This window comes from Schistocerca americana, chromosome 8 (assembly GCF_021461395.2).
Source record: "Schistocerca americana isolate TAMUIC-IGC-003095 chromosome 8, iqSchAmer2.1, whole genome shotgun sequence".
Classification (NCBI taxonomy): Eukaryota; Metazoa; Arthropoda; class Insecta; order Orthoptera; family Acrididae; genus Schistocerca; species Schistocerca americana.
In genome coordinates, this window is record NC_060126.1 from 323,160,193 (window position 1) to 323,176,196 (window position 16,004).

A 16,004-nucleotide genomic window follows, 5' to 3' on the forward strand; every position below is an offset into this window, starting at 1 on the left:
CTTCTGCACCATTTCAGTGCAGTAATGTGTTCATTGTAAATAAGTATTACAGTAGTTGTATTACATGTTTATTACCTTACAAATAAATAAAAAACTTTTTTATTTTAAATTCAGTGCATTAGTATTTGTAAAATGACTCTTAGCGTTCATTAAAAAATGACGATCATTCCACTTGGGACCTGTGGAATGGTGCATTAGCTTACTTGTTGTAGTTGTAAATATTTGTCGTGTATTGTTGTTTTTCTGACATATTCCACATCCTGGAGGACCTCCTCACTACGGATCAATTGGAATGAAAGTAAATCTAATCTAATCTAAATAAGTTATGGTGTTTACATAATTGTCTGCACAAAGGTTATCATAGATAATACTTTTAGTCAGTATGACTTGTAAACAGCCTTTTCAAATTAGGTGCCTACATTACTGGCACTGTAAGGAAAAACACAAAATTTTTACCAGGCCAATATAAAAGGAAATTTAGAGCTAAGAAAAAGATGAATTGTAGGTCAGGTTCGGAACTAGCTTTTGCATACCGAGAGTAAAAGCGGCAGCCAGCTCCTGTCTTTTTATTGACTACTGAAGCTGGTGTTGGTGATTACCAAGTCCAACATAAAAAAATAGGAATGAAGCCAGAAATAATACACCAATACAACCAGTACATGGGTGGAGTATACATATCTGACATGATGATGTACACCAATTTGCAGGAGAGGAGAATTCTCCACTACTGAAAGAAGGCAGCATTCAACACAATGTCAATAATGGTGTTGAACTCAGACATATTATACAATGAACACAATTAAAGAAAGAAAAACTGATGCCACCTACCTATTTCTGTAATGGTAACTGAAGCTTCGTCAACTGAATGGTTACAAGAAAAAAATGCAAATGATTATACTAGTTTGACGATAACTGGATCGTTTGCACTTTTGGTTGTTAAAGCATTATTTATTGTGATTGCAGTTTCAACATCATGTCATTTTCAAGCACTGTTGGATGCTGTAAACCACTCAGTAATATACAGCTGGCTATGTTGTGTAAGAGCATTTGTATGACGTATTGTAAATATATGAGTTGCTGTATATAACATATACGTTATAAAGCTGGTGAAATCGTGAAAGGCTGAAGTTTAAAAACTACTAGAGTTCTCCATCACACGTTTATATCTACTGAGGTAAGCATGATGCACAATACAATTCTATGTGCATCTAGCATGTTTGTATTCCCATTAATGAGACAGTCGAACTGATCAGAGGATGTCCAAAACCAGTACTTGTTAACAATATAAAATATCTATTAGCAACTGTCTTCTTGATGTACGTAGCTGAAATCTATGAAAGAAGAAGGCTAACGCACCCTACACCATCAGTACCTGGGATGAAATCATAAAAAGCTTTCGTTGCTTATCACCATCTCTGGACGTACCATAACAGAATGTCAGCAATTAGACTGCTAGAGCAATGCACCTGTAATATGCTTGCTGACAGGAGGATCACAAAGGAGGCCCCCCATTTGGGCAGGTGACATGGCAACATTACAGACATTAGACTATATGGAACGAGTGCAATACAAAGTCCTGTCAAGCAATCAATATTTAGGTTAAACATACTTCTTCAGTAAGGCCACAGCTCATCCTTTTATCTATCCTAATTCAATATAGGCAGTTTCTTTCTCTGTTGACTTCAATGAGTTTTATGTTCTTTTAAATGGGCTGAGAATAGGTGTCAGAACAATCAGACAGTTTTGCAGAATCAGGATACTTTTAAAGAGTGTGAAGAGAGAGACAAATGGAGTGACTCCTATCCTATCATCTACAATGTACAAAGTTATGCAGTTAAAAAGAAGTACTCATGATTAGAGAATGCAATTGCACTTAAACTGATTCCCTGTGCTTTGCATTCCCATTTACCAGATTTGAAATATTTATTATTTCATTTATAATTTGTTACCTTTTGTATTATTTGGAAATTCTGCTTCAGTTCTCACTCTCTGTCATTGGATTTTGATGTACAGATTCTGATGCTGATACTGAGCAGTAAGAAGAACCAACTATCAAAAGAAGCACAAAGGTCATGATAGACAAAATTTTCAGAAGTGGCTTCCGTGCAGATGCAACACAGTTCTCTTTCCTATTTACAATTCTAGCAAAATTTTGCACAGTTTGATGTGTTAGAATCATATTAAAATTACAAGTACAACTCACCGCATTAGGTATGCAGCGACACAGTTCACGTCCAAACACACGGGTTCGTGTTAGTGGATTATCAGAGAATGTGATGAGAACTTTCGGTTCATATTCACGTTTGAAGTAGGTGGAGAACTCATCTAATCTTGCATCAGCTTCTAACTCTTCATCTTCTTCACCAGGTCTGGAAAATAGCAGATGTGACAAAACTTATCATCTGCCCTGGCAACATATGAAAGATATGAGTTGTGTTATATTGTCGCAGAAGAAGCTGAGTAGCACTGTGGCATAGTGGCTATGATACTAAACTGTTGTATGGAGGGTTGTGAGTTCAAAACTCACGTGGACTGTACACTTTTAATTTTTATATTCATTTTGAGTACATTCTAGAAGCATCCAAAAATATCAAGAATCATTGTACTGGAATGTTCTGTAGCTGTATATTTACTGTATGTGTTCTGGCCAGAGGCAGTTCGCTCCACGCTCTTGTATGTGCAAATACTGAATAAACCTTAGTGTTGATAATTCATCTAATTACACCTTCAACATGACATTACTCTGGGGGAGATGCTGGGTATTGGAACTTGTGATAGCGCACATTATTGACAACACAGTGGCTCCCATCAGGTCACGACAGAGCCGCCGTTTATGTGGCGAGAAACCCGAGTTTGAGCCATATTCAACAGATTGCAATATATCGGAGACAGAAGAAGAAGAGGACGTTACGATGACAGCAACTGTGTGCCACCACATGAGACATCCTTCCAGGGTTCTCTGGTGACGATGATCAAAATCCAAACAACTGGATGAAGGTATGTGAGCGTATAGCAAAATTTAACAAACGGGATGACACCGTGTGTTTGGCTAACGTATTTTTCTACTTGGAGGGCACTGCCAAGCAATGGTATGAGAACAACGAGGAGACGTTCACAAGCTGGGAAGTATTCCAGATGGAATTGGCAAGTATTTCGGCGACACACAACGACGGAAGTGCAAGGCTGAGGATAAATTAAAGTGCAAGGCACAGCGTCCAGGAGAAACTACAGCATCCTACATTCAAGATGTCATGGAGCTGTGTAAAATAGTGGATCCTAGAATGAAGGAGGAAGATAAGGTTGTACATCTCATGAAGGGTGTTGCTGAGGACATGTATCAAGCCCTACTCCTGAAGGAGGTTTCGACAGTAGATGACTTCATTAAAATGGTGCCAGTATATCGAGACAATGCATCAAAAAAGAATAACACACAAGAAGTTTGAACAGCTTCCAAATGTTGTATTAATGTCTGTGATGGAGGAAGCAACTGATTTCCAAGTATTCTTTGTCAGATAGTGAGAAAGGAAGTACATAAGGCATTTGGATTTCACGGCAAGCGATAAACCGAGATGCTTCAAAAGGTCATAAGGGAGGAAGTGGAACAGACATTGAACCCAATCTCTCATCCTTCATGTCCCTTTAAAACGGTGAAAAAGTTGAGACTCAGGCAGAGTTACATTCCTACAATGCCACATGAGGAACCTGTTTGGACACCAAGGAAGACTGACACCTGGAGGACCCAGGATAACCAACCAGTATGTTTCCACTGCGGACGACCGGAACATGTGGTGTGCTATTGTCGAGAAAGGCGGCAGATATCTGATGATGCCCACACCAGAAGACAGCAGACCGATCTTAGCCAACGCCAACTCCGGGACGACGAAGATGAACAAGATGTGGGTGCAGGACAACGTAGGTTACCATCGCCACAAGCTAGCTGCTGGAGAGGACACTCCCCAACACGCCAATCTAGTTCTCCATTGCTGTTTAGATGCTCCAGCCGATCACCTAGCCGCCGCGACCTGGAAAACTAAAGGGTGCGACCTTCCTTGGAGGTGAGGTCGCCGAAGAAAAAATTCCTCCGCCATCGACCACTACAAGAATGATAGGAAACTACGTCGATATCTTCATGGATGGCCAACCAGCCCAAACTCTTGTGGACTCTGGAGCATCATATTCAGTCATTCCGGAGAAGTTCTGTCGCCAGTTGCAGAAAACCGTATTCGCTGACAACATAACATCTCTGCTGAAGGTGGCTAATGAGAAATATGTAAAACCAACAGGAAGATGTGTCAGTGGTGTAGGTATAAGTGGCCATACACAGCCCTTAGAATTTATTGTCTTACAAGAGTAGTCATGACGTCATTCTCGGATGGGACTTTATGAAAGTTTCTCAGGCAATTACAAATTGTGGTCACTCAAAGATTATGCCAGACGAGATGAGATACTGTGGACAGGAAGATGCGCATCCAAAGTGTGTGGAGACTATGTGTGCTGGGTGAAGTGATCATTACTGCAGTCAGCGATAGAAAGGTAACTGTCATGCGTCAGGCCATGCATCAACTTATGGATCTTGTAGTGGAATGTATGAGAACCATACAACTGAAGAATAACTTGGTCAACCCAGCCTCTGTCGTCTCGTTTAAGAACGGATTTGAAGAATTGTGCGTAGTTAACTGTTGCCGAGAACCGCAGATCCTTCCAAGACGCATGTGCATGGCAAATGCTGAGCCATTAAGTGAAGAACAGCTGAGCATCATAGAAACCTCCCGTGCAGAGTCCGTGCACGAAATTAGCGCTACCACTATGAGACAAGATCTTCTAGCTCAACTATCACCAGATCTCACTAAGGAACAACAGAAGAAGCTACTTGCCATTCTTCAAGAGTTCTCTTAATGCTTCAATCCACAGGTGAAGAGCAAATTAGACAAATCAATGGTGAAGCACTGGATTGCCACTGGAGATCATCAGCCAATAAGCCAGAGAGCATTCCGTGTGTCAGCAACGAACATCAAATAATTTGCGACGAGGTAGAGAAAATGATGAAGAATGACATCATTCAGTCTTCGCAGAGCCCACGGTCATCACCAGTGTTCCTCGTCAGGAAGAAGGATGGCAGTTGGCGCTTTTGTGTTGATTACAGGAAGCTTAATAAGATAACTAAAAAGGACATTTACCCTCTTCCACGAACTGATGATACACTAGATTGGCTGAAGGGGGCTAAGTTTCTCTCAACTATGGACATGTACTCAGTATACTGGCAAATCGAAGTAGATGAGGCTGATCGTGAGAAAACTGCATTCATCACCCCTGAGGGCCTGTACGAGTTTAAGTTAATGCGGTTTGGTTTGTGTAATTCACCAGCAACTTTTGAATGGATGACGGATAATCTTCTACGTCACCTGAAGTGGACGATGTGTCTTTGTTATTTAGATGACATTATAGTGTTCTCAGAGACATTTGATCAACATATAAAAAGACTGAGGGCCGTTCTTAAGTGTCTCCAACAAGGCAGACTGAAACTTAATCCAAGACAAGTGCCTCTTTGGAGCAAAAGCTCTGACTACTAACCCTGTACTTGGTCTGTATGATTAGACAGCACCTACAGAACTACAGACAGATGCCAGTGGGTATAGGATCGGTGCAAATTTCAGATGGAAATGAGAAGGTTATAGCCTATGCTTCTAGGACACTTACAAAAGCCGAGAGAAACTACTCAACTACAAAAAGAGAATGTCTTGCTGTGATCTGCGCCATGTGCAAATTTCGACAGTATCTCTATGGAAGGCCATTCACAGTTGTTACAGACCATCATTCACTTTGTTGGCTGATGGGTCTTAAGGATCCAACACGACTACTCACCAGGTGGGCACTATGTCTTCAAGAGTATGATATTACGATAGTGTACAAAAGTGGAAGAAAACACCAAGGTGCCGACTGTCTCTCAAGAAACCCTGTGCAAGGGCATCTTCTGCTGAGCAGAAGAAGGATGTCAAGATATCTCAAATTATGCTTGCCTTAAATTGGTCAGAGGATGTGAAAGAACAATTTACTTTGCAAGAAAAACTTTGATCAGTTTGGAAAGAGTGATTCCTAAACGCATGCGCTTAGATGTCCTACAGAAATTCCATGACACACCTGACGCTGGACATGTAGGATTTATTAAGACCTAAGATAGAATCAGCAAGAGATTTTTCTGGCCAGGTTTATTTCGGAGTGTCCATCACTACGTGTTACACTGCAGAGTGTGCCAGGGGAAAAGGCAGTTCCTCAGAAACCACCTGATCAACTCATACCAATTCCACCAGCCGAAACGCCTTTCCAGTGTGTTGCGATTGACCACCTCGGATGATTTCCAACGTCTGCTAGTGGCAATAGATGGATTATTGTTTCCACTAATTATCTTACACACTATGCCATTACAAAAGCTGTGAAAACAGCCAAAGCATCCGAGGTAGTCAAATTAATCGTGAAAGACATTGTATTAAAACACGGTGCCCCAAGGTCATTAATTACGGATCGAGGGAAAGTTTTTCCAATCGAATCTTGTGACGGAGATAAACCGTTCGTACAACATTACTCATCACATGATGACTGCCTAACACCCGCAAACTAACAGGCTTACTGAATGCCTTAATAAGACCTTGGCCGACATGCTATCAATGTTCGTCAATGTTGAGCAGAGCAAGTGGGATGAGGTGCTACCTTTCGTGATGTTTGCCTACAACACTGCCAAACAAGACATCACAGGATTTGCGCCATTTTTCCTGGTGCATGGGCATGTGGCGACTACAACGATGGACACTGTGTTTCCGTTACATCCTGATGACATGGACTTCTACATCGGCCAGGTGCTAACCAGAGCTGAGGAAGCTCAGCAGTTAGCCCGACTCTGCACGCTGCAGGTTCAAGAAAACGATCGCCGAAGGTATGACGCGAGCCACCGCCCTGTTGTCTACCAGCCTGGTGACCTCGTTTGGATCTTCACTCCTGTTCGTAAGGTTGGTCTCTCTGAGAAGCTCCTCAGGCGCTACTTTGGACCTTATAAGGTTGTAAGACAGTTGTCTAATGTTACTTATGAAGCTGAAGATTTCGACCCCGATGCAAGACAACAAAAGATCAGAGGTACGGTCCATGTCCTTTGAATGAAGCCCTACACGGTTTCCACCACCCAGGGTAAATCCGAAGCTCCAACGACACGGAACAAGCGGAAAGGTGATGAAGAGCGTAGTTGCAAAAGAAGTTCTAAGAAGATTACCACCAGGGCAATCATCAGTCATCGGGAGTCTGAGTATGCAGGACCAATGAGTCTTTCCTGGACTAGGACGTAATACCGAGACGCTGTTCTCTGAAGGAGAGAGCAATGTCACAGAAGAAGCTGGTGTAGTGGTTATGATACTGAACTGTTGCATGCAGGGTCATGAGTTCAAAACTCACGTCGCCTGTACAATTTTAATTTCTATTTTCGGTTCGAGTAAATTCAAGAAGTATCCACAAATATCAACAATTGTTGTACTGGAATGTTCTGTACCTGTATATATACTGTGTGTGTTCTGGCCGGAGGCAGTTCGCTCTGCACTCTTATGTGTAAGTGCTGAATAAACCTTCGTTAAGTGAGGTTAGTGTTCGTCATTTATCTAGTTACATCATCTTCTACGTGACAATATGAAGATGAGTCAAATTCAAAAGAATAACAACTCAATTATATGACAGTTATTTTTTCTATGAAATCTTCATTCAGAAAGTTCTAGAAAGTAGGTATGATAAAAATCAAAACTATTTAGTAAAGCATAACATAATGTACAAAGCAACTTGTTGCAAACAAAAATGTGACTTAACAGTTAAAACATGTGTAAAGATCAATAGTCAAAATCTTAAAAAGTCATTTAGAATTTAATATTTAACATTGGAAGACTCTGTATCGTACGAAATTCTATGTAAAATACGTTTTATGTTTTCTGCATAGTGTGCTGTTGCACATAAATACTTTTGTACAAGATTTTCTCTGCTGTAAATTACATAAAATGTTAATTATAACAATATTATGAGTACTATATATTGTCGAGCTATTATATAAGTGACTGTGGCTGTGTCTACGAGGATGGCAGGAAGGCAGCAGTGTTTGGTTGTGAGTTAGTTCCAATTAATTGTCAGTTACAATGAATAAACAAAGACAATTTATCAGTATATCTGTGTCAGAAGTTTTCATCTCAAAAAGTAATCAAATGAGATTGGAAAAAAAATAAGGACACACGACAAAATTCACTGACAGAAGAATCACAGGTGGCACACAGGCATCCTAGAGCTTTAGTACAGCTCCCCACTGCAGTTGTAACTATGATACCCTCCAGTCTGTTCCCTTTTCTTTCTCTCCGAATGATTCATAGCAAGCATTTCTCCACTGCTCAGTGAGAAACCTTCAGCACTTTTTGAACGATTCTCATCTTCGTAATTCATCTCTCAGTAACATAAGCAAAACTGGTAAGATGCAGATACGAATGGTGATGTAGGTTAGTGTCCCAACTATCTCACTCAGTAGCTCTTCACTCTGGTGGGCCCTCATTTGTGAGTAACCAATGGAGGGGAAGAAAAAAATCTTAAATGTGTAATCTTCTAGAGCCTAAAATTTGGAAGTTTTACATGTAGTAGCATTATAACACAATGGTTAGCATACCAGAGTGACACACAAAAGTTTGTGGGTTTGGTTCTTGTTAGGTGCATAAATTTTATTTTTATTTTTTAACCTTAAACTCCCCTCCCCATCTTCATGAACCACGGACCTTCCCATTGGTGGGAAGGCTTGCATGCCTCAGCATTACAGATAGCCATACTGTAGGTGCAACCACAACGGAGGGGTATCTGTTGAGAGGCCATACAAAAGTGTGGTTCCTGAAGTGGGGCACCAGCCTTTTCAGTAGTTGCAGAGGCAACAGCTTCGATTACTGACTGATCTGGCCTTGTAACAATAACCAAAACGGCCTTGCTGTGCTGGTACTGTGAAAGGCTGAAAGCGAATAGAAACTACGGCCGTAATTTTTCCCGAGAGCATGCAGCTTTACTGTATGGTCAAATGATGATGGTGTCCTCCTGGGTAAAATATTCCAAAGGTAAAATAGTCCCCCTTTTGGATTTCCGGGTGGGGACTACTCAGGAGGACGTCATCATCAGGAGAAAGAAAACTGGCTTTCCATGAATTGGAGTGTGGAATGTCAGATCCCTTAATCAGGCAGGTATGTTAGAAAATTTAAAAGGTGAAATGGATAGGTTAAAGTTTGATATAGTGGTAATTAGTGAAGTTCGGTGGCAGGAGGAACAGGACTTCTGGTCAGTTGAATATAGGGTTATAAAAACGAAATCTAATATGGGTAATGCAGGAGCAGGTTTAATAATGAATAAAAAAGGCACAGATAAGCTACTACAAACAGCATAGTGAATGCATTATTGTAGCCAAGATAGACACGAAGCCGACACCTATCACAGTATGTACTACTGTGATTTGTACGATTTATTTGCCAACTAGCTCCGCAGATTATGAAGATATTGAAGAACTGTATGATAAAATAAAATAAATTATTCAGATAGTTAAGGGAGAAAAAAATTTAATTGTCATGGGGGAGTGGAATTTGATAGTAGGGAAAGGAAGGGAAGGGAAGGAAAAGTTATAGGTGAATATGGATCAGGGTTAAGGAATGAGAGAGGCAGTCACCTGGTAGAATTTTGCACAGAGCATAAATTAATCATAGTTAACACTTGGTTTAAGAAACATGAAAAGAGGCTGTATATGTGGAAGAGGCCTCAAGACACTGGAAGATTTCAGCTAGATTATATAATGGCAAGACAGAGATTTAGGAACCAGGTTTTAAACTGTAAGACATTTCCAGAGGCAGATGTGCACTCTGGCCACAATTTATTGGTTATGAACTGTAGATTAAAACTATAGAAACTCCAAAAAGGTAGATATTTAAGGAGATGGTACCTGGATAAACTGAAAGAACCAGAGGTTGTAGAGAATTTCAGAAAGAGCATTGGGGAATAATTGACAAATACAGGGGAAAGAAATACAGTAGAAGAAGAATGGATAGCTTTGAGAGATGAAATAGTGAAGGCAGCAGAGGATCAATTAGGTAAAAAGACGAGGGCTAGTGGAAGTCCTTAGGTAACTGAAGCTATACGGAATTTAATTGATGAAAGAATAAAATATAAAAATGCAGCAAATGAAGCAGGCAAAAAAGAATACAAACGTCTCGAAAATGAGATCGAAAGGAAGTGCAAAATGGCTAGGCAGGAATGGCTAGAGGACAAATTTAAGAATGTAGAAGCATATATTGCTAGGGGGTAAGATATATGCCACCTACAGCAAAATTAAAGAGACCTTTGGAGAAAAGAGAACCACCTGTATCAATATCAAGAGCTCAGATGGAAAACCAGCCCTGAGTAAAGAAGGGAAAGTGGAAAGATGGAAGGAGCATATTGAGCCGGAGTAGGCAACCACAAAGTCTTCACGATCTACCATTCTGTACCAACATATCAAAGTGATCTATTTTTAAAAATTCAATTGCTACATTTTTAATTTTTGGATACCGGTACTGTAAAACTACTATTTAAAATAAAAGTTTCAAATCTTCACTATTTGTTCGAAACATATTAATTTTATATTTCATAATATTCTCAAGTACATTCTTACTTTAATAACACAAGAACTATTTCACATTTAATGTGAAATCTGAGTAGCTGTTTTGTCAACAATGTCCTTATTTGGTGTATCACTTGTTACACTTAGTCGAATACACGAGTCCAGATGTTCATCAGTCAACCTTGTTCTGTGCTTATTTTTAATAAAATTCATATTTGAAAACAGTGATTCACACAGGTAGGTAGAAGCAAACAAGGCCTTTATTCTAAGAGCAACATTAACTAAGATAGGGTATTTCTCCTGAGGAATTAGAAGCCAACAGGTTTTGGGTTCTGCAACACTTTTGAGAAACAGATCATTTTTTTAATATTATTGCATGACATTCACTATTGTAAGGTATCTCACTTTCTTCTATTTGTGTCTTCAGAGTTGGAAAATGTCTTAATTCACCCCTCTTAAGGCAGCACTCCCACAAAACAATTTTTCAGTATAATAATCTACTTCAGATATCATATCAGCAATATCTTTCTCATTGCCTTGAAATTTCAAATTCAGCTCATTAAGCTTTTCTGTTAGGTCAATTAAGAAAGCAAAATTCATAAGCCAGAGAGGATCTTCAATACAAGCTGACAGACTATTCTCATCTTGTTATTGGAAAACAGTTTTATAGCTGGTAAAAGCTTGTGGAAACATTGCAGCACTACTTCTTTGCTGAACCAATGCACTTCAGTGTGGAGCAGTAAATCTCCATACATTAGTTCTACTTCATTTGCTAAATCTTTGAAAAGTCTTCTTTGAACAGAGTGAGACCTAGTTTTGTTGACTATCTTTACAACAGCATTCATAGTTTCATTAAAATTTAAAACTTTCCACAAAGAGACCGCTGGCGTAAAATACAATGATAAGTTAAAAACAGTGGAAAACTTTCATCTCTTTGGCACAAAGCAATAAAACCACTTTTAGAACCTTTCAAGGCTGGGGCTCCATCTGTGGTAATGCTTACAAGCTTGTGGATAGGTATTTTTTCCGACAGAATGAGTTGCTTCATGGCAAAAAATATCTTCTCCTCTTGTATGGCCTTTCAAAGAAATTACTTTCAAAAGTTCTTCCTTGACAGTAAAGTTATTAAAAACCATCATTACAAAAACTGGCAACTGAGCAGTACCTGTTGCATCAATGGACTCATCTAACTGCATTGAAAAACAACAGCACTCATCCAAATGTGTTTACAGTTGAGAGAAAACATCATCAGACATATTTTCAACTATCCTCGTGACCATTCTTGATTAAAGTTGAAGGGATTCAATGGCAGCAACTACTTCAGACTTGCTCTTGAAATTATGAGACAACCCGTCATCAGCTTCTCGAAATGCTTCTTTTATGAATTCACCATCTTCGAAGGGTTTCTTCCTTTTCACCAATACATTAGAAACACGATAGGAAGCAAGAGTGGCAGAAACACTTTTGTCTACTGGTTTCGCGGACATGCTTTGTTGAACACATCATTGATTTTTAAGTTTTTTGATTTTCTCCTTTCTCAGTTCAGAGTTTATAGGATACTCAGTGTTAACATGTGGGTGCACAGCTTTGAAATGTCTCTCGACGCTTGTCTTTTTCACAAATGCAATCTTATTGTCACACAATAAACAAATGCATGTGCCATTTCTTTCTGTTATGAAAAATTTGTGTTCACATTCACAACGAAAATGATAAATTTTACGTTTCTTTGATACACAACGCATTATGCGTGAAGTCGCTGCACTGCTTGTACAGTCTCGAAAAGTGTCAAAAGGTATGCTACTACGCATGCTCAGTGCTGAGTACCGATGGCACAAAAAAGTTCTACCTATGTCCTTTCCACACTCTATTACATCGCAGAAGTTTGTAGTACATAGCACAAAACTCACCACCTTCTCCTGACACGTATCAAACACATTTCACAAAGATGAGTGAAACAGTGCAGCAACGAGTGGCGTGCAGGCAAAAATTTTAGGGGTTCAAGGTAGATGTTAGTACCAGTTCCATGCTGTTATTAACAAACAAAACAACTAGTGTTGAATGAGCATGCATTTTTACTGCTACGGAAAACAACTGATGATTTTATTCAACAATTGTTCTTTCGCACTCTCAGTACTCACGTGATCTACCAAGTAAGCACTCGCAATCTACCAGTAAGTCGCGATCGACGTGTTGCCGACCCCTGTATAGAGGTTCTATACAAGGGCGATGTACTTGAGGGCAATATTATGGAAATGGAAGAGGACGTAGATGAAAATAAAATGGGAGATATGATACTGTGGGAAGAATTTGACAGAGCACTCAAAGACCTAAGGCAAAAAAAGGCCCCCGTAATAGACAACATTCCATTACAACTACTGACAGCCTTGGGAGACCCAGCCATGACAAAACTCCATCCCGTGAGCAAGATGTATGAAACAGGCGAAATACCCTCAGACTTCAAGAATATAAGAATTCCAATCTCAAAGAAAGCAAATGTTGACAGGTGTGAAAATTACCGAACTATCACTTTAATAAGTCACAGTAGCAAAATCCTAACGCAAATTCTTTACAGACGAATGGAAAAACAAGGATAATGGAATGTAGTCAAATAAAATCAAGTGATGCTGAGGGAATTAGATTAGAAAATAAGACACTTAAAGTAATAGATGAGTTTTGCTATTTGCGGAGCAAAAACTGGTGCTGGTCGAAGTAGAGAGGATATAAAATATAGACTGGCTAAGGCAAGGAAAGAGTTTCTGAGGAAGAGAAATTTGTTAACATTGAGTAGAGATTTAATTGTCAGGAAGTCGTTTCTGAAAGTATTTGTATGGAGTGTAGCCATGCATGGAAGTGAAACATGGACGATAAATAGCTCAGACAAGAAAATAACAGAAGCTTTTGAAATGTGGTGCTACAGAAGAATGCTGAAGATAAGATGGGTAGATCATGTAACTAATGAGGTGGGACTACGAGGGGCGTTTGAAAAGCCCGTGCAAAAATAAAAACTACTTACATGTTTGGGGTAAAACTTTTTTTATTTTTCGACAGTCTCTTTTTAGACTTACACACTTCATCCAACGCTGTTCTAATTTTCTGATCCCTTCTGAATAGTAGGAATTATCCAAGTCTGCAAAATAGCTATTAGTTGCTGCAATCACCTCCTCATTTGAATAAAACCTTTGTCCCGCCAGCCATTTCTTGAAATTGGGGAACAAATAGTAGTCTGAGCGAGCCAAGTCTGGAGAATACGAAGGATGTGAAATGAGTTGGAATCGTATTTTGTGACCACAACTGCTGAGGTGTGCGTTTGTGCACGGTCATGATGGAAAAGGACTTTTTTGCGGTCCAATTGCTGGTGTTTTTCTTGCAACTTGGTTTTCAAAAGGCCCAATAATGATGAATAATATGCACCTGTAATAGTTTTACCCTTTTCAAGATAGTCAATGAGGATTATCCCTTGCAAATCCGAAAATACAGTCGCCATAACCTTTCCGGTCGAAGGAATGGTGTTTGCCTTTTTTGGTGCAGTTTCTCCCTTGGTAACCCATCGTTTAGATTATTGCTTGGTCTCAGGAGTACAGTAATGTCTCCATGTTTCATACACAGTGACGAAACGATGCTTAAAGTCCTGCCCATTCTTCATGAACAGCTGCAAACCATCCTTGCAACACCTCACACGATTCCGTTTTTGGTCAAGCGTGAGCAATGGTGGAACCCATCTTGCGGATAGCTTTCTCAAATCCAAATGTTTATGCAAAATATTATGTACCCATTCATTTGAGATGCCCACAGCACTAGCAATCTCACGCACCTTAACTCTTCTGTCATCCATCACCATATCATGGATGTTATCAATGACTTCTGGAGTCCACAGGGCGTCCAGAACATTCAGCATCACTTGTGCCCATATGGCCACTCCAAAAATTTTGAAACCACTTATAAACTGTTCTAATCGAAGGTGCAGAGTCTCCATAATGTTTATCAAGCTTCTCTTTAGTTTCCTGAGGCATTTTGCCTTAACATAAAGTAATGTTTAATCACCACGTGAAATTCTTTTTCATCCATTTTTTGACAATCACTTGACTTCCTTGATTCACACGAATGCCAAACACAAAGAAATAGACCAGCATTGCTGAAACTTGGTGTGCATTCTTTACAAAGATGCTACTAACTAAACATGACCTCGATACGCACCGGTGGTGCCATCTCTCAGACTTTGTATGGACTTTTCAAACACCCCTCATAGAATTGGGGAGAAATTTGTGGCACAACCCGGCTAAAAGAAGGGATCATGTGATAGGACACATTCTAAGGCATCAAGGGATCACCAATTTAGTATTGGAGGGAAGAGTGGAGGGTAAAATTTGTAGAGCAAGACCACTAGATGAATACACTCATCAGATTCAGAAGGATGTAGGTTGCAGTAGTTACTTGGAGTTGAAGAGGCTCACACAGGCTAGAGTAGCATGGAGAGCCGCATCAAACCAGTCTCTGGACTGAAGACCACAACAACAACCTTTAACTAAATTACTTTATCTTCCATTTAATCATCTTATATTTGTACTTTGGTCCATGTTATTGCATTCATTATATCTATTCCTCATTTTGCACATTTGTTTAAATATTCATCTGTGTTATTTTATCCACAGTGCAATAGGAATTTGTGTTTTAAAAGTCTGTATGGTAATTACCATAAAAAATGTGCATCTTGTACGTAACCAAAAAAACATTTTTGACACCATTGCACAGCCAATATAAATAAATTACTTCATCTTTTGTTTTTTTAAATGATAGACTGACATTTTCACACTTTTAAATATTGTGACAGATAAACAAAAATAATTAAAATCACAGGCACAGATTACAAACGAAAACAAAATAATGAGAAAAAATAAAAGTGATCTTAAAAGTTATAACAATGATTAAAATGATGTAACAAAGTGTTCAATTTTTTTTAAAAAATCACAGTCAAACAAATTAGTTGAATAAAGATAACGATCGAAGTCATTTCAATTAGTGAACACAAAAATATTTCAATACACCTGACGATATTTGTAGCCACAATCTTTTGCATGTCAGCCACTGCACCACAATGTCTTTACTTGTAAAACTTAAAATTTTAAGCTCTCAAACATCACACAATTTTTTTTTTGTCACTGATTACTCACAAACGAGGGCCCACCAGGGCGAATGGTTGCAGGGTGAGATCCCTAGGAACCTAACCTACATCGCTGTATAGATGGTTTCAAAAAGTCAATCCCCACAGGGACCTCTTCTTGTAAATAAGAATTAATTTTCAAAAATTATCATGCTTAGATGTAATCTCCAACTAAAACAATTTTCATAATATTATGAAAAGAATAAAGTGCTA

General features: G+C 39.2%; 1 protein-coding gene across 3 annotated transcripts in view; it reads right to left on the reverse strand.

Moving 5' to 3' along the window:
* Positions 1 to 16,004, reverse strand: part of LOC124544831 (probable ribosome production factor 1) — a 53,609-nt gene that overhangs the window by 22,760 nt on the left and 14,845 nt on the right. For all 3 annotated transcript variants that reach the window (XM_047123528.1, XM_047123529.1, XM_047123530.1), the window contains exon 3: positions 2,204 to 2,369. In XM_047123528.1, the coding sequence (XP_046979484.1) occupies positions 2,204 to 2,369 (166 nt within the window). The remainder of the gene's footprint in view (positions 1 to 2,203; positions 2,370 to 16,004) is intronic.